The sequence below is a fragment of the Aplysia californica genome, unplaced genomic scaffold (assembly GCF_000002075.1).
Source record: "Aplysia californica isolate F4 #8 unplaced genomic scaffold, AplCal3.0 scaffold00818, whole genome shotgun sequence".
In the NCBI taxonomy this organism is placed as follows: Eukaryota; Metazoa; Mollusca; class Gastropoda; order Aplysiida; family Aplysiidae; genus Aplysia; species Aplysia californica.
The window spans coordinates 30,579-49,570 of record NW_004798088.1 but is presented as its reverse complement, the minus strand read 5'-3'; the positions used below and the strand labels follow the sequence as shown (position 1 = coordinate 49,570).

Below are 18,992 nucleotides of genomic sequence, written 5' to 3'. Positions count from 1 at the left end.
GAAAATGACGTCAGTTGAAAATCTACTAGTTTGACCCCAGTGTTGTGTTGCTTTTCTGCCCATATCTCCATTTGCAGATTGCGAGAGCAAACTCATTTTGTCAGCACGCCTCACATTTCATTTATTAGCAAGGGGGAAAAGCAAGACAAACTACAGAGGAAAGAGAAAAGAAGAGGAACCTACCACAAAATGTCGGTGAACTGGACACCCGAATCAACACAATTTAGATCATTTTGGAAGCAGGCTTCCGACCCTTCCTGTCGGGGCTGACCCAACATAAGAGGAATACAGCATCACATCAGAAAGACCAAGAGGCTACTCAATAAAAATCCTCCCCACATGGGAATCAAATGTAAGTCTTCTGCGTATGACAGCGAAGTGCCTAACTGTTACATCACATGCCGGTGGGTATTATTATATTATCCTCTTTTTCGCTGGTTCACTGGCTCTCTGAGTGAAGGCCAATAGCTTAAACTTGGAAGACAAATTGACTCCATTCTTCAAGTTAGCTCATTTCCCACAAGGCACAGAACTAGCAGGCAGGGAGGGCAACACTTGCACTATGTCAGTGATAAAATTTCTTTATTTGAAGTAAATACAAATCTGGTGGAGTCCACTAAAAGTGAAATCTGCTGGACTATCGGATTTTTCTTCGGTTTGGCCATACTCTCAGTTGAGAGAGATTGCTCAAAATACTTAAACAACAAAGAAAAAAATCAGGGGTTCTGTTTTCCATCTGTTTAACATTTATTAAACAAATTTAGTTTAAGCAGGCTCCGCTGTATGTTTTTAGCGTGAGCAGCACAGTATTGCACATCGTCCAGTGATCACAGAAAGGGAAGATGAATAGTCCGCCTTGCTCTCTGCTTGTAGCTTTAGTTTTACAGCACTCGCAACACAAATAGGTCATAAAGTGCAGAGGATTACAATTGTTACTGGGGTGTAACATAGAAAGAAAAAAAAGGGTGAGAGAGAAAAGGATGATGGAATATTTAAAATAGAAAAGAAAGGAGCAAACCACACCAAAGCACCCACCAACTACCCACTTTTTCTCAGTCATTTCCAACACTATCCACCGGTAAAAATCACACACATAAGATTAAACAACACATGTGCCGCACACAGTGATGGTACAACGCATATATATATATGTACGTGTATCAAGTAACCAAAGCAGCTAGATCAGCCCACACAAGCACGAGCCACTGGACACAAGCCAAGCAACGCGTCTTGCCCTAAGCCTCCACCTGGAGTTGTTCTTTAACACACGCTCACCAGTGACACCTGGAGACATCGCCATTTCCTCTGGTCTGTTCACACAGTCTGTACATGTAGAGGATATCGAGGGGTTTGGTTGGGTTTTTTCATGCAGAATTTCTATTTAACGTCAAACATACAGTATGAAATCCACGGTAAATTTGTTCACGATGAAAACGAATTTCCTTCTTGAGTCAAATATAATACATTTTCACTCTTTAAAAATGAGAATTCTTTTTACCCCATCCCTCCACTCTAGCCCCAGGCTGATGGAAAAATATTTGGCACAGCCTAAATGACTAGACTAGACCCGTGTCTGGCTTTATACAACCTTGGCCATAGATGCAGCACCGGTCGATGGTTTCGGAGAACTTCCGGGTCAGATATGAGGCCAGATCCTTACGCGTGTGTGTGGAGCCCCTAATAGATATAGTTGTCAAAATCATATATTATATATACTCACTCTGGCCCTAGGTACAATACAATGATAGGTACATGATGGAATGCTACAAATATAGTTTACTCAGGACGCATTCTCTTCTTTTTTCCTCTGTGTTAGCATAGAGATAATAATGGAATGGTACACATCACACATAAGTTACATGTACATCCATTTATCACTGTTTGAGATTCGCAACTGCCCTGAGAATGAAAACATTTGCTAATAGCTACCACAGCACTGTTGAATACAAACAAGGCAAGTAAAGGAGAACAAGAGATAAACATGGAAAGTAAGTTGGCTCGTAAAGAGAAGATAAATAAATAAAGGAGAAATCCCACTTGTCATTTCAACTCATAGAGGAAAGAGTGGTAGACTGAATGATTGATCATGTCATAGGCAAGAAAGCAAACTACATGGATATATAAATAAGCATAACGTATTAAAATTGAAATTTTGAAACTAAAAGTTGGAAGAAAAGACTTTTGACAAAAAAGGTCAAACCCATAAAGGTCAAGTGAAACTTTGAAACTCGAGATATTAAAAGTAAAGACTTTCTGTACAAAGAGTAAAAACATAAACTGACAGGTAGAACTTTGAAACTCGAGATAAAAGTAAAGACTTTTAACAAAAAGGGTAAAAACCCACTGGTATAGTGAAACTTTGAAACTCAAAACAAAAGTCACGTTTTTCTGTTTAAAGCAAAAACCCACAGGTAAAGGGAACCTCTGAAATTCAAAATAAGAGGAAAGGCTTCTTAAAAAGAGGATAAAACTAAAACCTACTGGGAAAGGGAAACTATGAAAAAGTATACCGGCACACCACTAGTCCATCCATAGTAGGAAGGACATCAGATGATGATCAAAGAGTTAAAAACATGTTAATACATTTTTAGCTTTACGTAATTCAAGCCTATCATAGTATCATACTACAGTAATGTTAGTAGTTAGTATCATTATCATTATAATTCTATGCTGAAGATCATGAAAATTTCCATAGAGGCTCAAAACAATTCAACAAAAGCAAAAATTAATTAAAACTCTGAGCGGTTTGAGTTTGACCACAGAGGGATGGTTAGGATCGGATCACAGCGCTATCAACGCAAAAACGCACTTTCATTCCCATCATCCTCTTTAAAATTGTTCTAATACTGTCATAAACTGAACAATAATTTGAAAACACAGCCAGGAACAACATGGTAAAAGAACAAAAAACATGTTCTGTCACAAGATGGCTTTTCTGCAAGCGACACAAACACTTACAGTAAAACCGGGCATGAGAAGGCATCTCCAAGTCGCAGGTCCGATTAAGCGATTTCGAATATTTCACAGGCCACAGCAGGAGAAAATTTGGTGGAATCAAATAAAACACCCAAGTTCTCAAGAGTGAGGCAAAAACTGAAGCAACAGCATATATGTGTTACTCGTGCACATTTCATAAGACAGCATATTAGATCCATAGCTTCCACCTGGACTGAAATCTATGAATTTTAATTTTCCAGATTGACAGCTTGGTTTTTATTGATTATAAACTCACTGCTGCAGGCTACATTCATCGTTATTACTGGGTCGACTGGCCAGCCAGACTGAAATTGTTCATGGGCCGGGATCACTGTGGTTTGCCCATGTCTGCAGTACAACTATGGTATCAGTAATTACATTGGAATGAATTTGTCCCCTTTCATTACAACATCTCTTCTTTTTCATTGAGGCAAGGACTATTCCAAGCAGATACCTTACAAAAATTGGGAGGGGGGGATTGATCCCCATTTCCTCCCTGAATTCTTTGGTGAAACAATTTTGTTCAACAGGCATCTTTCCTTTCCTGAAATGTAACAACAGTTTTAACAACATTTGGAATATAATAATATTACGAATGAAAAAGATACGACACACGAAATACACAAGAACAGCAGGCTACACAAAGCATAAGCGTTCCCACTTTGTAAAGAGAGAAGCTAATCGACAGGATGACAGTCAGTTAACCCTTCCATGTAAGAAGAATACCACTACAGAAATGCCAACAAATGATTTTACTAAAATCCCGGAACCAGACCTGGGACGAGATAAAGTTTCAGTCCTTTAACCCTCCTTAACCGACAGCCAGCTGTAAGTTTCCTTCCGAAGTACCGCGGCTGATACTGATATAATTTAAGTCGCTTTTTTTGTTCGTTTATCCAGTTTTTCATATCCCCAAACATTTCCGTTCCTCCACAAAAGAGCTTTATTTCATATTTACATTCTACTTTCTGAAAAAGTATAGATTTATGGACTTTGCTTGCCTGGTTCTAAAGCTTGTTCTTCCGCATTTTTCATTATGTAAAGAGAAGCTAACTAAAGACTTTCCTAAAAAGCTTCCATGTTCAACATCAAAAGCTAGCCATCTCCATATTCCAGAATGCTCATTTCATGAACATCAATCTTCAAGAAGTTAATGTCCCAAAAGTAGAGAAAAATTCCTCTGCAGCCATACACAACGATGCTAGATTTGTCATTCCAAATAAATAAATAAATTTTTCTTTAAATAGCAAATACTGTTTCAGTACTGAGCATCAATCTTTCACCAAAGCCTTGCAAATGCACTCTTCAATGCTGGTATAAAAACACAATTTGACACATAAATAAAACAGTGCACATTGACGTTTTAAGAGAACAAAGGTTGCAAAAGTTGTAAGGGTAAATAGGGTTACAAAAATGTTCAATTCTATGATGTTGAAAAAAAAATTCAGGCGGTCAATTCATCAAGCCATTAAAAATACACACATTCTCAGAATTAGTAATGTTCTTAATAACTTTTTTCCAAACAGTCTGTAAATGAGAAAAAACCAAAAGGAAGACAGACAGAATCAAACAGAAACGTTACCATGACAGCCTCTTCAAGTAAGAGCTGAAACTGTAGACCAATCAATAACCTAACAATGCCCTCCGCTCCCCGCCTCAGATAGCGTTAGTTGTGTCACATCATAACAAGGCCTCAAGGTATTCAAGAGAAAAAAAAACAACCAAACAAACAAGCTAAAAGCAAACACTAAAGCCACAGACCAGGCAAAAGAAAGAAAAAAAAAAGATCCACAGGATCAGAATTCAGGAAAAAAGCATAGTCCTTACACAATACATTGGTTAAAATTTGTCTCCCTCTCAAAAAGCAGTTCCTATTGTTAATAAATAGAACATTTTATACGCAATTATAACTGGATTCCCTAAACAGCAGAGTATAGCTAAATATTGTAAATTCACTCAAAATCTATTTCATCTGTTAAAAATAAAGACACATACTAAACAACTCTAGTTCCCACACACAGTTCACAAAAACAGCAAAGTATGGGCTTTGTGATAAAATCATATCCAAGATATGAAAAAATGTAGAAAAGTTTGATACACACTTTGGAAAGAAAACCGAATCAAAGCATGACAAATTTATTAGTTACAGCACATTAAGGGACCAAATATTTCACAACAGTAACATTAATGTTCGAGCTTGAGACCAAAAATTAAAAAAAATAAAACCAAAGTTCAGAGACAATCCATTTTATCACAAAGCCCACCAAATTTTCAATCCTCTCAAAATAAATTCCTGCTACCACTAGTGGACAAGCGCAAACCCTTTGTCCCTACAAAAAGTAGATATATATGTCTCATACATTCACTCAACACAATTTCACCCAGTAAAAGCACACCAGACTACTACAAGACAATTCATGTAAATATCATTTCCGGTAGATAGATAAAATTTGCAAAAGTGAACCTTCACTAATAACATGTAGTAAATCATGACTCATTGCATATCGTCTGTAATGCTCATTAGGGTAACAAATTACAACAACATTACGAGCTCTTCAAACTCCCTCGAGCTCATCTGGGAGATTTTCCCACCAGCTACACGCTACCACACAAGATGCAGACATCTCTACAGGCGAACTTTGGTGGCTCCGTCCGACGGGGGACACACAAAGAACGTGGCTTTGTTCCCTGAAGCGCTGTATTTGGCCTGTGCAGACAAAGGAGAAAGCAAATGGTGGTTCAATTGCTATACAAATATCATTTACAGTGGAGTCTGCTTAACTCTTTAAGCCTTGAGTTTTTTCTACCGTTTCCCGGAGTTTTTTTCTACAGTCACCTAAACCTAGTGTACTTTGTCTCATTATAACCCCAAAAGCTTGCCATTAACTTCTAAACAGCGGAAACAAAGGCTTAGTCATTACTAAGAAACTTGCTTCGGGAATAGTTCTGAAAACAAGCTAAAACTAGCAGTAAATAAAACGAAACAGTTATATCACTAGTACTGGACGCTCCCAGCGTCCGATGGGGTTCAAAGAGTTAAACCAGACATGGTCAATCAGAAAACAGCAGTCAACCAAAAGAAAATATAATCCCTACTTTTTTTTTTCCTTTCCTGTTTGACCAACCTCTCTAAACCGAATATCCGGTTAAACCGAAGACAATCCAACAGTCCTGCAGATTTAGGTTTAATTGGGCTCTACTGCATTATTACCATCAATATTACATTATATTGTTATTCAGGTGGGCTCAGAGTTCTGCAGCATCTCTTAAATCCTTTGAAACCTTCTGAATCACCCCTTCCCCTTTCCATTGAGGGCGAGAACAAAAATAAAGAAAATGCAAGTTCAGTCCAGGTGAGCCTTCAGTGCATACGTGGGTAAAGGAAACACATTCTAAGGTTCATACGGTAAAACTTAAAAGATAGATCTATACTTTTGTGTGCAGCTAAAGCCCCATGAAGGGAACTTATTTTAAAAATGCTTTCTGTTTTTTTGTCAATGCAATTGTTTTTAACCCCCACCCCCCCACCCCCCACCCCTCCCATCGACACCATTTTAATCATTTACAAGTCAGGTTTTGACCCTACCTGTAAGGGTCAACCGGGGATGAGAGGGATACAACATCACAGCAGAAAGACCAAGATGCCCATAAAAATTCTCCCCACTCTGGAATCAAACTGCGGTCTCCAATGTACCATGGTGATGTCCCTAATGCTATGCCAAAGACAACAGTCCCCATAGAATGACAGCAAAATTATCCCACAAAAACATGGGAAAAAAAACCTTCACAAACTCACCCTTTCAAAAAGACACCTGAAACCTGCCCTTCCCCCCTTTCATCTCTCTCTCTCTCCCTGACATGCACGCACACACACACACACACACACACACACACACACACACACACACACACACACACACACACACACACACACACACACACACACACACACACCAGTCAAGAGGCTAACAAACAAAACGAACACAAATTCAGCATTGAAAACCGTTCAATCCATCCAAGTAAGAATAATCAGCTTCAAAACAAACAAAAGGGGTAGAAAAAAGAGTAACAATACTTACCGCCACATGTTCGATAACTTTGTCAACAGCAGAGGCCTTGAGGAGTGTGACGGTGCAGCCACCGAACCCCCCGCCTGTCATGCGAGAGCCAAACACCCCCTCAGACTGGAGCTCCATGGCAAACTCGACTAGCTGATCCAGTTCTTTGCAGGACACTTCGTAGTCGTCCCTGAAGAAAAAACCGCGACACAAAGACTTTGAGAGGACTCAACATTGAAGACTGTTCAAGGGAGGTCCCTTTTTTAATAAAGAGACCTTTTTTTTAAGAAAATAAAGGAGGCAACTGGTTAAGAAAAGAAAAACCCCTCTACTTATTTCCAGTTACCTCCCATTATTTTTGGTTCACGTTTTAAAAAACACAACTGAACACACAGCACAAACAGAACAGGATCATTTTCATTTTACTCAGAACTACTTCCACTTCTGAAGTAGATACAGTGACCTCAGAAATGGCTTGAATATACAAATAACACGAAAAGATTAAATATAATATACATATATAAATAGCTAAAAATCAGAAATATTTCGTATGATATTTTTCAGATCTCAGAAATTCGCTTCAGGTTGGCAATTCTGTAGTAGTATGATCCCAACAAACAAACAAAAAAAGCCAGCGAAAACTCACCGAAGAGAATTATGACTAGCTACCATCAAGTTGCCAAACGTTTTGTAGTCTCCGTTCTCCAAGGCAGTCGCGGCCTCGTCCGTTCTTTTAATTTCCGTAATCACATGGCGGACTCGTCTGAACATCTCCTCGTTCATTTCACTCTTTTTCGCTGCAAAGACACAAAATATCAAGAATTCATGTACAGATGGCCATATTACAATAGCTGAAAAAATGTCATCTACTTCAATAATTAAAATACGTCTTTTTGTCATCGCTTAGTTGCTTTTCACAGCAACATTTTTGTTTTGTTTTAGAAAATATACTAGTCCTACTACGAGGTATCATCAACTGTGATCTTTTAGATAAAACTGGAAACAAAGTGTAGAGAATAGAAGCCACACAACCCTGCTTAGCATACATTTTAATTCCTGAGGAGAATAATTTATACACCGCACTGGTAAAAAAGGGTAAAACTGCCTGTTAGATAATATTAATTGTAAAGCGCACAGAGCTTGCTGTTGAATGGGGAATTTGCCCTATATAAAAGATATCTATTATTGTTTTATTATTATTACCATTATTATTATTAATATTGTTATTAATATGGTGAACTGAGATAAGGCCAGCCAGATTTTCCTACGTGAAGAGCAAATGCTACCACTTTGACAAAGTACGACCAATCCATTCCCTACCTCGAAACATAAACGTGTTTGATATTAAACGTCACAATTAGATTTAATTAAATTCTGTCGAATTATGCCAAAATGGTAGCTTCAGCATGTCTATGCAGAAAAATCTGTCTAGCCCTCACTCAATCAAATAAATCTAATTAGCAGTGTGTACTAATAATAAAGATTGGGAAGCGCACAGAGCTTGCTGTTGAGCAGGAATTTGCACTGTACAAATGCTATTATTCATAATTATTATTATCCTGCATTACATATATCCCAAACACAATCACCCCTCTTACCCTCCAGGTCCGCCTCGGAGGCGTCTCTCAGACTCTCCTTCCCAAACAGCTTGGCTGCCTCCTCGCACTGGCGCCTGCGCGTCGGGTACTCCGAGCCGGTCAGCTCATGCTTCACATTGGAGTTGGTCACCAGGACCACCACGCTCGGGTCAGACATGGGCACCAGACGACCTTCTTGGGACCTGGAGGGACGAAGGGGGGGTGGAAAGACAACCGCAACTCAATGAGTTTTCTTTGTTTGATTATAGTAGAGAAAAGCACATCGACACAACTGACATCTAGTGTGAGGTTTGAGTTTTAGTTTTAATAAGGTTTTACGGCCCTTGCAACTGCATAAGGTCATATGAGCGCCAAGGGGAGGATGACAACAGAGAAGTCCAAACGGGGAATCACGCTTACTCTGCTCACCTCTCTCGCCTCAACAGCACAAAGTCTGCTTCAACAATCAAGGCACCCAGGAAATAGTACTTCACAAGAGAGGGACAAACATACAAGAGAAGTAGAGGAAAAATATCGATAATAAGGATGAGGAAAGAAAAAGCAGCAGTTCCCCCAATTTTGTTTCGGCATAGTATGAGAATGACATTGATAAATTAGCCCATTTACAATTCTACAGTTCATAAGAACATGTTAATATCCCCTCTTCAGGAATGGTCTAAAGACACTTCAGTCAGTAGCACTGCCCTGGTGGGGGAGTTCTGATTTTGAGTAAACAGAAGCACGTTGACACAATAACTGTCAAATAGTGCAAGGAAGGAGCAAGATGAACAGAACAATGGAGGAAAAAAGTAGGACCTACAAGTGACCCCTACAACCATCCACAGCCATCAAGTGCACAGATAAAGGCAGACAAGTAGATGGAAACAACAGAGGGAAAGAAAAGTAGGGCCTACTAGCGACATTCTCCGACCAGTAAAAGGTAAAAAATCAAAACCTCAGGAGATAAGGAGATTCTTATCAGAGACTTTGCAAGTAATACTTAAACCCTTTCCAGCCTTGTCCTGAAGTTGTAAGATCACATGCACCAGACCCCTCCAGATTTGACAGCTAGATTTACAACTCTCCACCCCCCCTCCCCTCCCCCCAACAGACACCGAGGTATGTGTTAAGTATGGAGAAGAGAAAAGAGAAGTACACACTCTTGATGTCTAAAGTAGGGCTATTTATGACTTTGTTTGCCCTCACACTGTTATTTTAAAAAAAATTTATATTCCAAAAAGAAAAGGAAAATCAAAAGTCAGACCTGTCCCCAGCACACTGCCCTAAGCTGACAAAACGCCTTTTTCCTATTCACAGCAGTTTCGAGAAAAAGAGTTTTTTTGCCAGCGTAACCATTGAAAAATATAGTGCTTCCGAAATCTGAATTTGAATTTATTCAAAAACTAATCAGTTTCACTTTGATTTTTTCACACAAATAGAGTAACTGATCAGCGCTTTCGATTTAGCAAATAAAAAATGTTGGCGCCAAAATACGAAAAATAAGTGTTTTGTCAGCTTACAGCAGAACAGTCTCATAGCTGAAGAAAAGAACTATAAATGCAACGCTCATGAACTTACCTACAGTCAATGAGCACGGCATGGCCAGCCTTCCCCTTGACAGAGATAAACTGATCCATGATGCCGCACGGCATGCCAGCAAACTCGTGCTCCGCCTTCTGGCAGCGGAGAATCTTGTCCACCTCCGTGTCATTCTCCCCGGCCCCGCCCATCTGCTCGAGGAACGTGTGTGTGGCCACCTCCAGCGATGCCGAGCTGCTGACTCCGCCCCCCAGGGGCACCGATGTTGTGACCACAGCATCAAAGGAGGGAATGTTTCCTTCAGAAAAAAAAAGAGTAAAAATTTAATAAACAAATTCAATTTCAATGAACACTCACTAAAAGTCGTTTCATTTCATAAGAATAGATGGCGTACCAGATACACACTGGTCAATCGGACATCTCAAAGTTAGAGCACCTGGCCTTTCGAAAAAAAATTTTTGTTTCAGCAAGTAAGAGTTTCACAGTATTTTAATACAAATAGGTCAACTTAGAAGTGCCAAAGATAACAGGTGTTACCAGAGAGCAACATCCAAAGAAAGGAAGCAGAAGAGATTTATTAAAGATAATAGATGTTTGATAGGAAAGAAGGAACAAACCACACCAGAGTACCTTCAAAGGGTATTGGTCTGAGAGGATATATTTCAGGACCGAAGAGACAAATATACTGGAAGGGCAGATCGGTTTAAATATTTCTAATATACCCGTAGAAAATGACACCCACTTATGTACCGTTGTAAATTTCTCATCCACAGACCACAGTAAATAACTACAATTGTATGCACATAGCAAAAGAAGTATGAAAATCCCTCATCTCTTCCAACTGGACTCAACCTTAAATCCACCATTATATATAGTCAGAAACTTGGAAGACAACGAAGATAGTACTGAATAAGGTCCAGACTTTCATCAACAGATGTATGAGGAGTATTTTAAGAATTAAGTGGCAGGATAGAATAAGAAATGAAGAGCTGTGGGAAAGGACAGGACAAAAGGATATAGAAGTAGAAATAGGACTAAGAAAGTGGCGATGGATGGGACACACCTTAAGAAAGCCCAGCGGAAACATCACAAGACAGTCACTGCAGTGGAACCCACAGGGAGCACGAGGCAGGGGTAGGCCACGGGAAACATGGAGGAGATGCGTGGAAAGGGACATGAGAGAAATGAAGCTCATTTGGAACGAGCTTGGAAGGATGGCTCAGGACAGAGATAAATGGAAGGAGCTTGTATGTGGCCTATACCCTGCCAGGGGTGAAAGGCATTGATGATATAGTCAAGTACATCACCAACAGTGCCGAAAACTTGATCAAACCCAACATCATGAAACGATACTGGGTACAAGTTAATGCTATCCTACTGCTGTGCTGTGGTGTAATGTTGCTGTAAACATTTTATGCCCCCATCAACATGATTTACATTGCTCAGGAGGCCATGGCTTAGTTTAGTTTTCGAAAGAGTTTTACTGCACTTGTAGCACAATTAAGTCATATAAGTGCCAAAGATTAAAGGTTATATTAGAGAGTAATATAAAAAGAAAAGAAGGAGCAGGGAAAATGACGATAGAGTGACTTTTGATAGGAAAGAAGGAGCAAACCACATCATAGCATCCGCAAACCACCTAAAAGTCAGGGCCAATGCCAGAGAAGAACTAGACACTCAAGCAAGGAGAGATTGCAATTTTTAGTTTTAGTAAGTGTTTTACTGCACATGCAACACAATCAGCTCATATAAGTGCCGAAGATTAAAGGTGTTACAAGAAAGTTACAAGAAAGTAACAAACACAAAAAAAAGAATGAGGAGAGATAATGATGATAGATGTTTGACAGGAAAGAAGAAGCAAACCACACCAGAGCACCCACCAACCACCCACGATTGCAGGTTTCTCCATTTGTTTGATTTTTTTTTTTAAAGTACATCAACATGATACCTGTTATTCAGTGCCACAAAAGAATTAAGACAGAAACAAAGAAGAGAAAGAAAAGAAGGACCTACCAGTGGCACTCTCCAGACATATTTTATGCCTCTCGTGATTTACATTGCTTGAGAGGCCATTATATAGCTTTACACCCAAGCAGGAACGGAGATACACAAAATATTTTTCTCCACACATGGGATAAGAAACCATAGACACAAAAAATGTTTTTGCAAGCCAAGCTAAAACACAGGCTCAGAGTGAGACCCAGTTCATTCTTCCAACTAACAAAGCATAAAAAGTGAAAAAGAAATTCCTAATACTGTACACTGCATTAGACGATGAAGTATTCTGTTCAGATCAAATACCACAGAATCCCCATTTTTTCAATATATTTCATGTCAGTCTGTGAGCATACTGAGCTAATCATTAACAGCCATGATAATTCACTGTTAAAAAGAAGGGAAAAAAACTTTATCCAAACCCTGCCATGGATTGATACAGAGAACCTCCACAGTTTAAGTTCAGTACTATAAACACTACATCATGCTGACCTCAGAGTTTATTGATAGAGGTATGTATCTAGTTCACAAAAAAAAGGAAAAATAGCCCACCATTTTTTCCCTCTTTCCAAAACGGATAGATCTCAACTTTGTATCTCTAATGAAGCGAGTGCTGTGATATCATCTCTTGATCTAAATGTCTAATCATTTCAAGTATATTACTGGAAGGTTATGAAAAATTTCCATCAAAGTTGTGTCACCCTGAAGTAGATCACCTGACCACACCTTGCACATTAATTACACCAGTTTTTCTTCACTACCCACAAGAGACACAAAAATCAGTGCAATTACTGTCAATGTAACCACCACCCCCCCCCTCCCCTTACACTACTTTCCCCACAAACTTTCACCTGGTCACACATTTTTCCACAGGCTCTTATGCAAACCAATCCAGGGCACTTACAGATAGCTGAACAAACAAAAAGACAAACAAATGTTATCTCCCTGTGGTCACGCAGGTACTCCCAGCTCAAGCTAGATAAGCCTTATCAGAAAGAATCCCACCCACCAGCTAAGAGAATTTTTAAAAAACAGGCCATATCACACGAGTACGTCACCACCTCAACTCTGAACTGATAAGTGAACCCTCAGGCAGCCCGGGTCAAATGCTCAGGTCAAAATAAGGTCACTCTGCGGTAGGCCCCCAAAACTCCTTGTCTATTATCTGGTCAGCCGACTCATACAGCCTTGGACTCAGCTCATTATATCAGTATCAGGCGATTGATTAAATCAAGGTTAAAACCATGCTCTCCAGACTCACGGCCTCAATATGTAACAAAACTATTTCAACCCACAAGTGTATTATAACACCTTTGACTCAGAGGTGAAGGAAAGTTTGCCAGCCAGCAGACAGTTTGGAAATGCAAGTAAAACCCCAACAGATACATAGTACAGTTGTAATTATCCAAGATGTCCACCCATGGCCAGGGAGATGAGTGGTTGTTTAGGCAGGTGGGTGTCTTGGACAGTCATTATAATATATAAAAAAAATAACCCACAAGGGGGGGGGGGGAGTTGTCATTTTACAGTTGTCTGGAACAGGTGGCCGATAGAGAAGGTTCCCCTGTACACAATGAAAGAAATAATAATCCTCATTCATTTTGTTCCTTTGCATTAAAATGCTATTCTTGTCAAACAGACCTTAAAAATAAACGTTAGTAAATCAAGCAATAGGCAATCGGCAACACAAAACAATTTCTATTATTAGATTAGATCTCAGCGGATAGGCCTTTGTCATTTCTTCATTCTGCACTGCCAAATTCCCTTCTTACTTACTGTAGTGAAAAGCTAAGATTACATATCTAACTAGTGATAACAGTAAAGAACATTGCTAAGATAGTAGTTTTGTATTTTCCCTTGTTACACTCTTTTGGTCCTTTTTTAAGGAGAGGAAAAAATTCTGGCAGCATTTTTTACGACCCCCTCCCTATCTCTTTCCGTCTCTTTTGTCCCATCACTTCGGTAATACCAATGGTCCAAAGCTCCTGCACACTTGCTCAACAAGGAATGGCATCATTTTCCCCCAAGGCATAACCCAACAGAAGCGTATCTCTTTGACAAAGCACTCAGTCAAGAAAATTGCACACCATTACAAAAGAAACCCCCCCCCCCCCAGCAATGAGCATGTCTTGAATGCTTGCATCGTAGACAAATCAGTCCATACATACATCAACACTTGTCTTCCTTCATAGACATTAGGACGTAGTGTCAGTCTAAAAGGACCCTAATAACAAGATGTAGCTTAAAAACAAGTGAATCGTGAATAGCAAAGCGGAAGTTCCAATCCTCTAATTGCATTGAATAAGCCGTTTAGAAAAGCAAGAGAACACAAAAAAAGGCAGTGAAAGCATGAAAAAAAAAAGAATTTAAATATATACTTTTACACCGCTGTCCACTTCAAAACCTATTGTGGGTTACTTTTTTTATTGTTTTTAGCTAGCTTGTAATAAATTGTCTTGTTTTAGTTACAGTTTTACGGCACAAGCTGCTAACACAAGTAGGTCATGTGTCAAACATTAGAGGTGTTATAAGAGAGTAACAAATATGCAAAAAAAGAGGAGAGATAAAGACAACAGATTTTTTATCGGAAAGAAGGGGCAAATCACACCATCATAGCACCCACTCAGCATCCACGAAACTGTCTCATGATCAGCAATAGAAAAATAAACACAGTGACATATTTGTAGACTGCAGAAAAAGATTGTCTAAAAATAAACCATAAACTGGAAAGCATGTTCAGAAGCACTCTCAATTAAGATTTTTTTTAAAAAGAGCATTAAGAGTCGCCTGCTTGAGAGCTACTGTGGCTGCTGTAGAATTTTTCCGCAGACTGCACAATAGGGAAAACAATAGCAGTTCTTGAGTTGATAAAGATGATTGTAACACGACTGCAACATTTCTCTAGGAACAGTCAGATACAACAAGGGAAGAACGATAACTATAAAAAAATGTAACAATGGAAACTGTACTATCCAACCACCCACTTATAATTCAGTTGGCATATTGCCACCAAGAAGCAAATGGCTCCGTGCCTTATTTTGTTCACAGCCTGTAAACTAGACAACATAGTCAGCTGAACAAGAATGATATAAAAAAACCCACTTAAACTGGTCGGTTGCAAAAGAAAATAAGTCCTTGACCTTGTTTAGTAAGAGTTTTACAGCACTTGCAACACAAATAGGTCATACAAGTGCTGAAGATTAAAGAGAGTAACAAACATGAAAAAGGAGGCGAGATAATGACGATAAGATACTGGATAGGAAAGAAGGAGCAAATCATACTAGAGCACCCGTCAAACACCCTCTCCCTGATCTTGATACTGTGCACAAATTCACAGACAGGAAAAACCCTGGCTTATAAGCTGTCTAATCTTTCTCTAGCATGCTCCTTGCAAAATAGGAGAAGACCAGGGCATATATTTGTCAAACCGAAACTCACTTTTCCTTCTTCAAAAGAAAACTTCAAAAACACTTCTGCATCCTAGGCGGTTACCTTATTGTTGAGTGGAAAATACAACAGCCTTGTTTTTTTTTCCACTGGTTTGTTTGTGAAAGTAAAGTAGAGAAGTATATTGATAACATTTAATGAAATGGCCATTTAGAGAAGGGAAAAAGTGACAGATAACACAAAAGCGAGGAATGAAAAAAAAAAATCTGTAGCGCACTCCAGCTACCCACTGCAGAACACACATGATACAACTCTAGATGCGTCTCTTCTGAGGCTGTCTGCAAATGAGAATTTACAATGTAAAAATACACTGAAAAGATCTTAAATTCCTACCTGGCATTTGCGCAGCAACTCCTTTCACATAGTTGCACCATTTAGGCTTTCCAGGTTCTAATTTTTTAGAGGGGAATTCTGTGTAAAGCGGGTCATCTGCCGCTGCGAGAGTCTCCACTCGGCACGTGCCTGAAGCCGTCGGACGTCCAACTATCACAGTCACCATGGGCAGAGCCTGAACATACAAAATATCCTTATCAATTAATATTAGCTCAATTTGGACATTGTGTGAATGAACACAGATTCAATAATGAAATGCATTCAAAATTTTTGTGTGCTGAGAAACTAATACACAAATTAGAAAGTACACAACTCAGTGTCAAAAGTTAATAATAATAATAATAGATAATAGATAGCATTTGTATAGCGCATATCCCCGCTCAACAGCAGGCTCTATGCGCTTTACACTATATTATTACCCCAGCAGACCATAGAACACTCCGAAACATTCTCAGCTTCCCAGGAAGCATACAGTGCAAGCAGCTGATTAAGCGCTCAAACACTAACAAACTGACAAGATCTTTCGCTGTCTATAGCCGGGTACCCATTCCCACCTGGGTGAAGTGAGGAAAATTCGTGTAAAGTGCCTTTCCCAAGGACACAACGTCGGGTCCCTGACGGGATTCGAACCCACGACCTTACGGTTGCGAGTCCGAGAGCCTAACCACTACTTAATTACTATTCTTCTTAGTGCTCTCATCCTTCTTGTCATTCTATTTTAAATCTCAAATGTAAAAAAGTAAAAAAAGAAAAGTCTTTCAGCAAAGTCCTCGGACTATTAAATTTACAAAGAGGAGGATCTTAATAACATACACTTTATTTATACCTTTTCACCAACAAAGCTTCTGAACTGTTGTTTTCAGTATATTATCATTTTACCTTCACTCTTGTCAAGCTCAGATCCTGTTCAGCACTTTTTAAAGTCGATTATTATCTATTTCACACTTGTAACCTTCGACTTCTCTAGCGCATTATTTATTTTTAAGACAGAGTGTATGTTTTTATCAAACTAAAAGGCCTTATAAATTTCGAACAATATTTCAGGCGCGGTTTTTTATCTGGGGAAGGGGGGGGGGGCATTTCTTCCTCTATACTCTCCTATAATGCGATGTCTTATTATTTAAGGTTGAGATTTTCCTGAAAATCATTGACAGGTGACAGTTTTAGTGGCTATGATAGCATGTTCAGCAGCTAAAAATGTTTGGCCCCTTAAGGTAGGCTGCATATAGGCCTAGATGATAGCAGGGGGTATACTATACTATAGTATAGTAGTATTATAGTCATATAAATTAATATATATATAGAATCTAATTAATAAATGTACCTGTTTTCTTTAGCCTAACCCCAAAGATAGCTTTATAATGAATAATAATGATAGTGCAAGTTCCCCAAGTCAAGTAGGCCTACCACTAGACAACCCAATCCCTTTCACAAGGCCTGCACTGTGAATGTCAGATAGCCCCCAGTGATGATGCAACGATGTCATCATCACGTCCACACAGCGAACCTCTGCCACCAGTTCACTCAGACCCGGATCAAGTGCGGTACAGGCCCTGTGCTTGTTTGTAGATCTTGCCTGGTCACTGTAGTGCAATAATTGAACTGTCAGTGTCAGGCCATAGTAACTGAAATATTAGCGCTAGGCAGTAGATCTAGATCTAGATTCTAGAGGCAAGACATCGATCTCATTCATTCAGAAAATTTGGGGCATATCATAACAATACTCTGAATGCAACCGGTAGCCTTACAACATTCTATGCGACTAGACTCTAGATCTAGATCTAGATCTAGATCTATCTATATCTAGATCTAGATTCTATCTAGTGCTATCGTGTTTTGAAACACACCCCTACATTAGTAGATCTAATCAACAGACAGTCATCTCTTGGCTAGATTTAAAGACGCTGTTCTTTAACAATTACCATGGGGAAAACAAATCCAGCGTTGTAGTCGGTATGTTCACCGATGAGGTTGACACGTCCCGGGGCTTTTGCGGCAACGCTCGGCTTCTCGCCAAACCTTTTCTCAAAAGCAGCACAAGCATCCTTCACAAGATCTTCTGCACTTCGAATAGTAGTAGACATGATGATGATGAAATCAAGTCGTTGATTTTAATCACAAAAACCGGCACTGTCTGTAGCCTATCTTAACTCGTCGAGGTCAGCGGTGTTAGTGTTACGTTCACCTTTGCACGGCAGGCCAACAGGGAGGAAGGGAACGTTGTACGCCAGGCCCAGCACAACCAGCGAAGGCGGGTGAGTTGAGTTGGTCGGGCTGTGTGGTGTGTGTGTTTGTGTGGCTGTGTGGGACCGGAGACAACAGCAACGATGAGGGTGAGGGAAGGAGGGAGGGAGGTGAGGGAGGCGGGCCTGGCGAGTCAGTAGTATTCGAGTAGGGAATTTCGCGACTACTCGATTCGCTCTCGAATCCACATCGATTGTTACAGAACAAGTTGGCCTTGGCTGCCGAGGCTAAGTCGAGGTTATCTTGCCCTCACAGGTTCAAGGACATTGCTGATCAATCATCCCAGGCCAGACCAGACAGACTGAGGGTAGAAGTAGAAGTACTACAAGCTCAGAGCTGACAAGCACAACAGTCATAGTTTCGGGGTTCTTTCTGATAGGTTTTGTCTTGTTTTCTTGGTAGCCTACCTGAGGAAAATAATACTAACTTAAACTTGAAGAAAGGACGAAACACGAAAAAAGGGGAAAGGGGGGGGGGGGGGGGTAAAATGTTCTTTATTCTTTAACGTAGAAGCGACACTGAGTATCAATGATATTTCGTAGACTGAAACAGAAAGAGTCGATGCGCCTTTACTTTAAACTCTTTATGGGTTTTTTAAGAGTGGCAAGGCCTCCGAATTAAACGTCCATCTCCGACAGGACAGTGCCATGTAGGCAGGGAGCCTAGGAAATTGCTTTAAACAATACAAAGTTAGTAGTAGAATGCGTCTTACAAGGGGGCGACCAAAGTAATTCTCTCCATTGAACAACAGGATACAGACTAAGATAATATCAATAATAATATTGTCTCATGAACTTAAAATAATATATATATTTTTTGCTTA

The 18,992-nt window shown here is 39.7% G+C and overlaps 1 protein-coding gene across 1 annotated transcript; it reads right to left on the bottom strand.

Annotated features, from left to right (window-relative positions):
- Positions 1 to 4,208: 4,208 nt before the first annotated feature.
- Positions 4,209 to 18,231, bottom strand: LOC101857606 (galactokinase). The gene is made up of 7 exons (XM_005109804.3): positions 17,848 to 18,231; positions 15,926 to 16,100; positions 10,190 to 10,448; positions 8,633 to 8,814; positions 7,681 to 7,831; positions 7,056 to 7,224; positions 4,209 to 5,683 (listed from the first exon to the last, which is right to left on the bottom strand). The coding sequence occupies exons 1-7, from the start codon at positions 18,007 to 18,009 to the stop codon at positions 5,603 to 5,605; spliced, it is 1,179 nt and encodes a 392-aa protein (XP_005109861.1). The 5' UTR covers positions 18,010 to 18,231; the 3' UTR covers positions 4,209 to 5,602.
- Between the last annotated feature and the right edge of the window lie 761 nt (positions 18,232 to 18,992).